At 35.4% G+C, this 12,159-nt stretch overlaps 1 protein-coding gene across 2 annotated transcripts in view; it reads right to left on the bottom strand.

Moving 5' to 3' along the window:
- Nucleotides 1-12,159, bottom strand: part of USP32 (ubiquitin specific peptidase 32) — a 270,325-nt gene that overhangs the window by 136,118 nt on the left and 122,048 nt on the right. For both annotated transcript variants that reach the window (XM_069077895.1, XM_069077896.1), the window contains exon 5: nucleotides 7,374-7,533. In XM_069077895.1, the coding sequence (XP_068933996.1) occupies nucleotides 7,374-7,533 (160 nt within the window). The remainder of the gene's footprint in view (nucleotides 1-7,373; nucleotides 7,534-12,159) is intronic.

Genomic DNA, 12,159 nt, shown 5'->3' with positions numbered 1-12,159 from the left:
CCAAGTTGTATAGATATGCTGATAACTTGATTAAAATACTGGCTTTATCTTAATATTTCTATAAGAAATAATCTTTAAGCAGAAGCTTTTTGGAGGAGTGGTATTTTCTTTTTCTAAAAATTATAAGGCAGCTTCCCAGGGCAACAACAATTGAGCAAGCAATGAGAGAAATTATATTTTACTAACAATTTAAGGGAGGAAGTCTAGCACAAAATCAAAATAAGCTTCTCACTCTTAGGAGAATTAAGTTTTTGTGCTTATCTAAAGAATTGTTTTCCAATATATGGTATATTTACTTATGAATTATATACATGTACTATTATACTAAAAATTATACACATTAAAAAATTTACACCAAAAATAGATCCTCAAGTCAACAGGGAACCACTGGCGTTTAGTGAATAAGAGCAGCGACATGATCAGACTTAAACTTTAAGAAAATTATTTTGAGGGCTCTGTGGAGGATACATTAGAGGAAGAGAAGGAAAAGAAGGAGTAATAGCTAGCATTTATATAGCACTTTACAATTTGCAAAGTACTTTACAAATAAAGCATTTTATCCTAACAATCCTTGGTGAGTAGGTGCTATTATTGTCCCTATTTTACAGATAAGGAAACTGAGGCAAACAGATTAAATGACTTGGGCAAGATCACATAGTTTAGTTCATAAATGTGTCTGAGGCAGAATCTATACTCAGGACTTGCTGACTCCAATACTCTATCAGAAATGTCACCAAGCTGACTGGGACAGACACCTAGGGCCCTTAAACAAATTTGGAGGCTCTTACTACAATATAGACGAGAGATGATAAGACCCTGAACTAGAACAGAATTTGTATGTGTAAGAAAGGTGAGAGATGTGAGAGAAATGTTATGGACATAGAAACTACAGGATACGGCAAAAGACTATATATGTGGAGTGAGAAAGAATGAAGATTTGAAGATGACACCAAGATTTCCAATTTGGATGACTTGACAAAAATAGCGTTTGGAAGAGAGGCAGGTTTGGAAGAAGAGAATGTAATACTATCTGCCATGCAGATCTCAACCCATCCATGTGTAATGGGAATGCAAATTTGGAAGATCTTCCCTGCCCCTAGGCTAAAGTGCACCTGACGCCTGGGGTGGGAGGCTTGTTTTTCAGTAGATACTTCTTGATTGGCCAGTGAGTCAATAAGGTTGCTACATTCTCTGAGCCAGGAGAAGGCTATATAAGCCCTGATGTGTAGCTTTGTTTTGGGGGCTCACTTTGAGAAGTGTTCTGTGATTTGATCTGGATTCTGGGAAGCTGTTGTCCAGAGCCCCCCCCCCCCCAGGCTTTGAAAAACCCAGATGTTGAAACCCAGATGTTGATTGGGTATGGATGTAATGGCTGGACAGTTTGGAAAGCTGTCTACTTGATCTGTTTCTGTCTTGAAAATTCTGCCTGTATACTTTGAAGTTCGTCGTGCTGACCTTTTCCCCCTGAACAAGGTAAACGATATATGGTCTGACTGATTAAAGTAAGCTTGTTAACCCATTTTGAGTTGCTTTCCTTTATCAAAGCAGATCCAAGAACCTGTATGGGCAGCAAACCCTGAGGACGCCTGGGGTGCTTGCTGCTACACCATGCCTGTTCATTCTCTATAAATCACTCTGTCCCACCCAAAATTAAAAGGAAGGAGATGGAGTTCTTACTCATCAGTCACTGACTTCCCTGAAGCAGGAGCCAAATACGATCTGTTTATGCCATCCTCAACCACAAAGTGATCAAGGAGACACAAAGTAGACATACTGGGGTAGGAAATGGGGGTGAATAGGAACAGATTTTCCCAATGGAAGCTGCACAACTGAAGGCAGACATGCTAGTAGTAGTTGGGTTATTACTATGCCGAGAGACTGAAATACAGGGTAGCAGTGGGGAGGTTGTAAACTTGCAGATGGAGGGAAAGTGGAGCATGGGGATGAGTGAGGTGATAAGGATAGGTATAGCTTAGTTCATTCAAACTCCAAAGCTGGGTATCACAGGGTAGGGGAATGTGTTCTCCCCCCTACCCTCTACTGGGTTGATCACAGGAACCTTGGGTTTAGGTCATGCTCCTCACAATTTCCAGACCACTGATCTAAAAGAAGCCACTAAAAAACTTAGCTGACCCATCTGAAAATACCCTAAGAAAACAAAGAAGTGAAGCCTACTAAAGCTTACATGTGGAATTAAGAGGTGAAACTAGACAAAACTCAGGTGTGAAAATAAAGCCATTAGGGATATCAACCACTATATTATGTGGGAAAAAGAAAAAAGTTAATACAAAACAAACAATAACTTTCTTCCACCTATCTATAAAGCTTAAGTAATTTATAACTAACCTTCTATACTTCACACTTACTTGAAAATTTAAAATTCTGAATCAAGGTACTAGACAAATAATGAAAGTTCTTCTACTTTCAAACCATCTTTCTTTTTTTAAAAGTTAATTTATTTTTAATTTTCAACATTCACTTCCACAAGTTTTAAATTTTCTTCCCCTCCTTCCCTTTCCCCTACCCAAGACAGCATGCAATTTGATACAGGCTCTACATATACATTCCTATTAAACATATTTTCACATTAGTTATGTCGCATAGAAGAATTAGAACAAATGGGAGGAAACATGTGAAAGAAAAAAAGCAAAACAATAAAAGAAAATAGTCTACTTTGCTCTGCATTCAGACTCCATAATTCTTTTTCTGGATGTGGATGGCATTTTCCATCAAGAGTCCTTTGGAACTGTTTTAGGTCCTTGCATTGCTGAGAAGGGCTAAGTCTATCAAAGTCAGTCATTGTACATTGTGGCGGTTACTATGTACAATGTTCATCCAGTTCTGCTCACTTCACTCAGCATTAGTTCATATAAGTCTTTCCAGGTTTTTCTGAAGTCAGCCTGTTCATTATTTCTTATAGCACAATAGTATTCCATTATATTCATATACTATAGTTTGTTCAGCCATTCCGCAATTGATGGGCATCCCCTCTCAATTTCCAGTTCTTGGCCACCACAAAAAAAGCTGCTATAAATATTTTTGCATATGTGGGTCCTTTTCCCATTTTTATGATCTCTTCAGAAAACAGCCCTAGAAGTACTGCTGGGTCAAAGGAAAGGTATGCACATTTTCATAGCCCTTTGGGGCATAGTTCCAAATTGCTCTCCAGAACGGCTGGATCAGTTCACAACTCCACCAACAATGAATTAGTGTTCCAATTTTCCCACATCTTCTCCAATATTTTATCATTTTCCTTTTTCATCACGTTAGCCAATCTGATAGGTGTGATGTATTACCTCAGAGTAGTTTTAATTTGCATTTCTCTAATCAATAATGATTTAGAGCATTTTTTCATACGACTATAGAAAGCTTTAACTTCTTCCTCTGAAAACTGCTGGTTCATATCCTTTGGCCATTTATCAACTGGGGAATGGTTTTTATTCTTGTAAATTTGACTCAGTTCTATATATTTTAAAAATGAAGCTTTTATCAGAGACACTGGTTATAAGAATTCTTTCCCAATTTTCTGCTTCCCTCCTAATCTTGGTTGCATTGGTTTTGTGGGAAAACTTTTCAATTTAATAAAATCAAAATTCCCAATTTTGCATTTCATAATGTTCTCTTATCTTGTTTGGTCATAAATTCCTCCATTCTCCATAAATCTGAAAGATAAACTATCGCTCCCCTAATTTGCTTATAGTATCAGTCTTTATATCTATATCACGTACCCATCTGGACTTTATTTTGGTAGATGGTGTCAGATGTTGGTCTATGCCCAGTTTCTGCCATACTATTTTCTAGTTTTCCCAGCAGTTTTGGTCAAATAGTGAGTTCTTATCTCAGAAGCTGGGAACTTTGGGTTTATCAAACAGTAGATTATTCTAATCACTGATTACTGTGTCTTATGCACCTTACCTATTCCACTCATCTACCCCTCTACTTCTTAGCCAGTACCAAGCAGTTTTGATGATTGCTGCTTTATAATACAATTTAAGATCCAGTATGGCTAGGCCACCTTCTCCCTAGAATTTCTTTTCATTAATTCCCTTGATTACTGGACCTTTTGTACTTCCAGATGAAGGTTGTTATTATTTTTTCTAGCTTTACAAAGTAATTTTTTGGTAGGGTTTGATTGTTATGGCACTGAATAAGTAAATTAATTTAGGCAGAATTGTCATTTTTATTATATTAGCTAGGCCTAACCACGAGCAACTGATGTTTTTCCAATTATTTAGATCTAAATTTATTTCTGTGAAAAGTGTTTTATAATTGTGTTCATATAGTTCCTGGGTTTATTTTGGCAGAAAGACTCCCAAATATTTTATAATGTCTACAGTAACTTTAAATGGAATTTCTCTTTTTCTCTCTTGCTATTGGGCTTTGTTAGTAATATATACAGAAATGCTGATTTATGTGGGTTTATCTTATATCCTGCAACACTGCTGAAATTGTTTATTATTTCAAGTAGTTTTTTACTCGATTCTCTAGGATTCTCTAAGTATATCATCATATCATCCACAAAGAGTGATAACTTTGTTTCTTCTTTACCTATTTGAATTCCTTCAATTTCTTTTTCTTCTCTTATTGCTAAAGCTTATGTTTCTAGTACCATATTGAATAACTGTGGTGATAATGGGCATCCTTGTTTCATCCCCAGTCTTACTGGAAATGCATCTAGCATATCCCCATTACATATAATACTTGCTGAAGATTTTAGTAGATGCTACTTATCGTTTTAAGGAAGACTCCATTTATTCTTATGCTCTCTAGTGTTTCTAATGGGTGTTTTATTTTGTCAAAAGTTTTTTCTGCATCTATTGAGATAATCATATGGTTTCTGCTAGTTTTGTTGTTGATATGATCAATTATGCTGATAGTTTTCCTAATACTGAACCAACCCTGCATTCCTGGCATAAATCCTACCTGATCAAAGTGTATTATTCTTATCATAAGTTGTTGTAATCTTTTTGCTAATATTTTATGTAAAATTTTTGCATCTATATTCATTAGGGAAAGTGGTCTATAATGTCCTTTCTCTGTTTGGACTCTTCCTGGTTTAGGTATCAGTACCATATATATATCATAAAAAGAATTTGGGAGGACTCCTCCTTTGTCAATTTTCCCAAATAGTCCATATAGTATTCGAATTAATTGTTCTTTAAATGTCTGATAGATTTCACTTGTAAATTCATCTGTCCCTGGAGATTTTTTCCTAGGGAGTTCATTGATGCCTTGTTCAATTTCTTTTCCTGAGATGGGGTTAAGTATTTTACTTCCTCTTCTGTTAATCTGGTCAATTTATATCTTTGCAAATATTCATCCATTTCACTAAGATTGTCAAATTTATTGGCATACAGTTGGGCAAAATAGTTTTTAATCATTGTTTTAATTTCCTCTTCATTGGTGGTGAATTCACCCTTTTCATTTTTGATACAGATAATCTGGTTTTCTTCTTTTTTTATCAAATTAATCAAAGGTTTATCTATTTTATTGGCTTTTTCATAAAACCAGATCTTAGTTTTATTCAATAAATTGAACCGTTTTCTTAATTTCAATTTTCTTAATTTCTCCTTTGTAAAGTTTTTAGTATTTCTAATTTGGTATTTAATTGAGGATTTTTAATTTGTTCTTTTTCTAGTTTTTTCAGCAACAATCTTTATTTCTAATCAATAACTTAACTCACTCTTATTTTTATATATTGTTTATACTGGCACATACACAATGTTTTAATGCTTATCTATACTGCTCAACAGCAAAAACACAGGACATTTGCTGTGAGCTCCCTTTTCTTCCCTTCTTGAGCCTCTGATGACCTCATCACATCATCCCCCATCATTTTCTCCTTTACTCCAGTCTCTGTTGAAGAAGTGGCCCATCTTCTTTGCTGAGGAAAACCTTTGTATGGATACCATTGACCCCATTCCCTCCTATCTCCTCAAGCCAATTGCTTCCAAAATCAACCAATCTCTCTTCTCTCTTGCATCTTCAAACTTTTCTTACTCAATGGTTCCTTCCTTACTGCCTATAAACATGCCTAAGTCTCACTCTCCTTTAAAAACACGTTAGAGGCCTTGTCATCCATCCCCCAGGTCAAGAAATCACTGTGTATCTCTCCATCCTTTTCAAAGGGCAAAATTCCTAGAAAAAGATGTCTGCTCTCCTTGCCTCTACTTTCTGACCTCTGACTTCTCTTCTCATTCTTTTCTATCTGGCTTCTGACCTCATCAACTCAACTAATCTTGCATTTTGCTATTCCACACACGACATTCTATTTCCTGTTTCCATGCTTTTGTTTATGCCTAGAACAGGTTCCTTTTCTTAGAATCTATGTCCCTTTTGTCTTTGTATCCTCAGACTTTATCTCAGTCCCAAACACACAGATGTAGCTTAATAAATGCTTGGTGACTAACTGAATGGCATTTAATTTAAATTAACATTCTTCCAAGCCCCTAATACTAGCCTGAAATTAATCTTACATTCTTAAAAACTTCACCACATACTTAACTTCAGGGGAAATCAAGCTTTGATACTATAATTAACACACATAGACTTCATTGATAATTTCAAAAAAGTCACCAAAAAATTACTTTACTGGAAACAATACTCAGTATGGCTATTTCTTTCTGTTTATTAAAATTTAGGGTAAAAATTTTTTAAAGAGGAAATATTACTTTTAAATGTCTTTTAAAAAGCATACTTCCAAAAACTGACGTATTTCCAAAACATGGGGACTAAATTCAAAAAGAAATACTTGCATTCCAATCCTCACTGCAACTGTAAAACCAGCTAGGCCTCTCCTAAAATTGGACCATACCATTTTCAATGAGTTTAGAGACATCAACATAGGAAAGTTATACTTTGTGAAGAACCTAGATGACACCTGCAGATCCTACATTTACTTTAGGCCACAAAAACTACTTATTCAAACAGAGTGCTCACTCATACTCAGATTAAGCATAGGAAAACACGAATTTGCTATATATCATAAATTGAAAGCAAGTGTTTCCAGCCCGTCTATCACAAGAAAATCAATAGATGTACATCCCCTAGAAAGTGGGAGTAATGAATGGAGAATGAAGATAAACCAAAGTAAACATATTTCTATTTCAAATAAAGGGGCCTAAACATAAACAAAGACACATCAGTACCACGTAGCTCTGCAGCTGGGTCAAACATGAAAACCACTCCCTCAAAACATTGTTTTGACTGCCAAGAATCTGACCCAAGTCACAAGTCAAAACTGCAACCAGCTGAATGTCACCAATATTACTGAAACTCAAAGGTCTCTTTCTAAAAACTGTAAAATGTGCAACAGTAAAATAGTGAACAAAGCAGAAAATGATTAAAAACAAGAACAAACAACATTTACTTACAATGTGTGACTCCAGCCAGAGTTTGGTAGAAAGTAGGGGTATCACTATCATCAGTGAGAGTAACATAAACACCTCCAGACAATAGCCATCGGGAAAAAGTGAAAGCATCTTTGTTTTGTAGTAGCCAGTTTCTAAACTTCTCATAGTTGACTTTTTCACCCTGAAATAAAAATAAGGATAAGTGGACCAAAGGGAAAAATTTTAAACTATAGGACATCTACATTTTGGCTCTTCCAAAATAAAGTACAGAAAAAGCACGTTAGTAAGTTGCAAAGAGGACAGAATATTGGACTTGTAGCCAGGAAGACCTGAATTTATATTCTGCCTAAAATACTAGCTATGTGATCCTGGGCAAATCACTTAACCACTCCTAGCTTCAATTTCTTCATCAGTAAAATAACAGCACCTACCTCACAGGGATTTTGTGAAGATAACATATGTAAAGTGTTTTGCAAACCTTAAAGTGCTATTTAAATGGTAGTTATTATTTCTATTAAAATACAGAAACAAAATAGTATGTGAGGCCCAAGGAAAGATCAACAACTTGTGGAATCAAGGAAGGTTTCCTGGAGGAAGTGGCATTTGAAAGAAGCCTTGAAAAGATTTTAAGTGTAAGACCAGAGAAGGAGGGAGTGGGATTTCCAGCACAGTGAGTAGTACAAGCTAAGGCAAAGGGCTGAAGAAGTTGGAATGCATATGTTTAAAAAATGATACATTTTGGCTGAAGCACAAAGTATATGAATAATATGAAAAAGGGAATAGGGAAGCAAATTTTGACATTTCTCATATCCGATAAATTAACAAATACCATTCATTCTACAACAACAGTATCTTGAATCTGTATCCTCCTCTCTATTCCAAGACCACTAGTGTATTATGAACTCTCATTATTAACTGCCTGGATTAGTAAACCAAATCCTCATGTGTTTTCCCAACTCTGCTCTCTTCCTATACTAATTCATCATTCATGCCATCACAGTAATGATATTTCCTTATCTATAGATCTGATCATAATATTCTTCTACTCACTAAAAAATATTTAGTGTCTCTATACTGCCTGAGTAAAGTTCAAATGACTTTCTTCGTATGATAGGCCCATAATCATATGGAGCAACTCTACCAGTCTAGCCTTATCTCACACAACTCCCAACAGTGGGATCTAAATCCTCGACAAACTTGGCTACTCTTTGTCCCCTGGAGATGCTTAGTATTTTAGCCAACCCCCAAGTTATACATGAATCAGCCCAACATTATGAACTACACTTACCACCCAAGGTCACTTTCTAAAAATAACACAAGCAACAGTAAAATGGATCTATCCTATTCCATGCTTAAAATATGCTCTTCTTGTCTTCCCAACCCACTGACTTCCAATCCTGAAAAGTCTTTAAAAGAACAACTGAAATGCTACCATTCTCACAGACTTGATTTTTCAAGTTTTTAATGACTCTCTACTCCCACATTTCATGTAGCTTTTTGTTTTGTACCTCTCTAATAATTTTTCACACACTCTTTAACATTGTAATTATTTGTCTATGTATCATATTCTCTTACTGAACCAAAGTTCCATGAGGGTTGAGGCACTGACATATATTGACTTTATTTTTCCTAAAAAAATAGCACACTCCTTTGCACATAGCAGTCATTCATATTATTGTTGAGTACAAATGGACAGATTACTGATAGTTCATTCAGTCTTATTAAACTTGATGAATTACTTAAATACACTGAAAATGCTTTGAAAAACATGTATTTTCAATAAACACTTATTAGGCATCTAGTATGTGCCAGGCATTGTGCTAAGAACTGGGGATACAAATAAGAAAAAGAAATCCTTAAAGGAACTTACAAACTTATTATTATTGTTATTATGTAAAAATCATAGGATCAAGAAATTAACAACTAGAAGATGATGTGACCAAATGTCTTCAATCATCTTGATCTTACTAGCTGTCTCTCTTTCCCTCTATTTGCTTCCTTGACTTCTTCATTCAAAGAATTCATGTCAGTTAAAATCCAACCTTCTGCATGAAGTCTTTTCTGGTACTCCTTAATGCTAGTGCCTTCGTCCTGATATTATCTCCAATTTATTCAGTACCTACCCTTTTTGTACATAGTTGTTTGCATGTCCTTACCACCAGCAGCCCTCTGACACTCTCAACTGTGAACTCCCTGAAGGAAGTGGCTGTCTTTCTTTGTATCACCAGTGCTTAACATAATACCTGGCACATAAGTATGTATGTAAATAAATCCTTGTATACTTGATTTCATTTCACACATAAGGAAACTGAAGCCTGAAGAATAAATGATTAGCCCAAGATTAAATAAATGAGTACATGGTTGAAATTCTGTATCTTAAGTACGGGAGATGGTAAAACTAGCCTACTTAAGCACTTTGATAATCATGTCAATTTAACATATTAAAGAGTAAGATACATACTTGCTCTCTCCAAAATGACAAAGAGCTAAAGGAAAATAAGTATCAATGTCAAAAGTCAGACAAATATTACTTAGGCTATCACTGAAAGCTCCCTCCTCTCCCTCCTTATACCTTACCTTACGTCAAGAAAGAAGTCTTTACCAATCCTCCTTAATTTTAGTGCCTTCCCTTTGCAATTAGCTCCAATATATCCTGTATACATCTTATTTGTACATAATTGTTTACCTTTTATCTCCTCCATTATACCATTATGTTTGTGAGAGCAGGAATTCATTTTTGCCTTTCTTTGTATACCCAAGTATATACACCAAGCACAGTACCTGGCACATAGTAGGGTATTAAGAAATGCTAGTTAATCAAATGACAAAACACAAAATCTATAATTGGTTCTAAGACAGCTAGACTGAAAGCACAATCACCGGAAGTCTCAGACGGCACAATTATATCAATGGAGTATACAGAATATTAACTAGCTCTCCCTCATTTCTGAGGGCACCTGTAACTAACTTTATGTGTCCAGTAGCAAAATCACAATGTATACAGTTCAGAAACTATATAGAATGATAATTTTTGTCTTTCCCTCAAAGGAATGTTCTCTAAAATTATGAAATGGTTGTTCACTGAATTATTAACAAGAATCTCATACACAATGAAACACCATAAAACTTCAGATTAGATTTCTCAACACTAAAAAAAACCCTTTCAAAATATTCAAACTTCTCAATTTTATGCATGTAGATCATGCATATCAAATGAATTTCATTTCCTCCTCTTACCTCTTCCATAATTTAGTTGTATTACTCAAAAAATGAAAATTTTAATGGTCACAAAAACAAAGTAAAGTTAATAAGATGGAATTCCATTACAAAACAAGAATTCTACTTAAAAACTAATTCTAAGGTTATGGCAGAGAACTACAAAAATAACACTGTATTGATGTGATTTCAATTTAATCTAAGCAAAATGGAAAAGGAAGAACTTTAGTCTTCTGTGTTTCCTTCCTCACTTCTTCTTTCACTGTCCCTTTTAATATGACCCCTCATCCCCAAGGATCTGGGATCACCTCTCTCTTCCACAACATGTGGCACAATCCCTAGAGTTTCCTACCAAATGAACTTTTCTTGAACTCCAATTCTTCAAAATATTTACTTGTTTTATGTTCTGCAAGACTGGGGCCTTTTTAACCTAACTTAACCTAATTTGATAACCTAACCTTTATTTTGGCATAATTTGTGCTAATGAGTTAATCACTGTTAATAAAAAATTTCCCACCTGGCTATGCTCCTGGACTTCATATCAAGGACTCCAAAATAAATCATCCTTCAAATCACATCAACTCAATATTCCAGGTTTCCGTCCCACCACCCTCTGAGCTCCTCCTATATTCTTCATTTAAGAAGACCACCCAGGGCAGCTACCTCACCATTTTCTACCTGCAGGGCTTCAAGACTTCATCAAGCCCCTACCAGTCATCCTCTCCCGCCTACCTCTCCCCACCCCCCCTTAGCACTTCTTTTTAAAATTATTATTAATTTATTTTAAACTTAAAGACACAATAAGAAAAAGAAACCTACTATAAACTTAAATATTAAAACAAATACAAAATAAGAAAAGAAAAAAGGCAGTCATATGCACAGCAGAACGTGAGGTTTCAAAATACGGAGCAATAAATTTCCATGTCAAGATAGCCTATAGAATAAATACTACATATTGTGTTCAGAGCTGTCCATCTTCTCTTTGCTTCCTTGTAAGTTTTCTTTCATTCTCTTCTTCACATTTTACTTTGTTCTTTTTCTACCTTCCTTCCCTCCCTGCCCCAAGAAGGTTGCAATTAAGTCCTGATACACACATACACACATGCACACACAAAGATACACATATATATATACACACACTAAGATATATATCATACACTTACACACATACATATACTTAGACATCTATAATCATACTTGTACGTAAACATATACATTCATATAAATCTATGTATGATCACACTATACTTATCTGTCCTCTATTTCTCTGAGGGTGGATAACCTCTTCCTTCATAAGTCTGAGTCTTTCTATATTTTTCTAAGTCTACCAACTCATCATTTCCTACACCACAGGAATATTCTAACCTTATGCTATCTAGTTATTTTAAATAGTCTAAAACAATATTAATTAACATGGCTGGGGTGTAGGATGTGTTCAGGGAAGACTAGCACCTCTGGTGTGAGGGCCGCCAAGCCCTTTTCAGGGTTGTTTTCCAGGTTTGGTGTCCACCTGATCCACCTACTTCTCAACTGTGGCTCCAAGAAGCTAAAACATGCACAGTGGTCACAACCTGGTAAACCATTTCAAGCA

This window comes from Petaurus breviceps, unplaced genomic scaffold (genome assembly GCF_028583685.1).
Source record: "Petaurus breviceps papuanus isolate PSGF00001 unplaced genomic scaffold, PetGlider_PUasm1.0 91023, whole genome shotgun sequence".
NCBI classification, from domain to species: Eukaryota; Metazoa; Chordata; class Mammalia; order Diprotodontia; family Petauridae; genus Petaurus; species Petaurus breviceps.
Note: the sequence above shows the minus strand (reverse complement) of the source record. Positions and strands in the feature narration are given on the sequence as shown.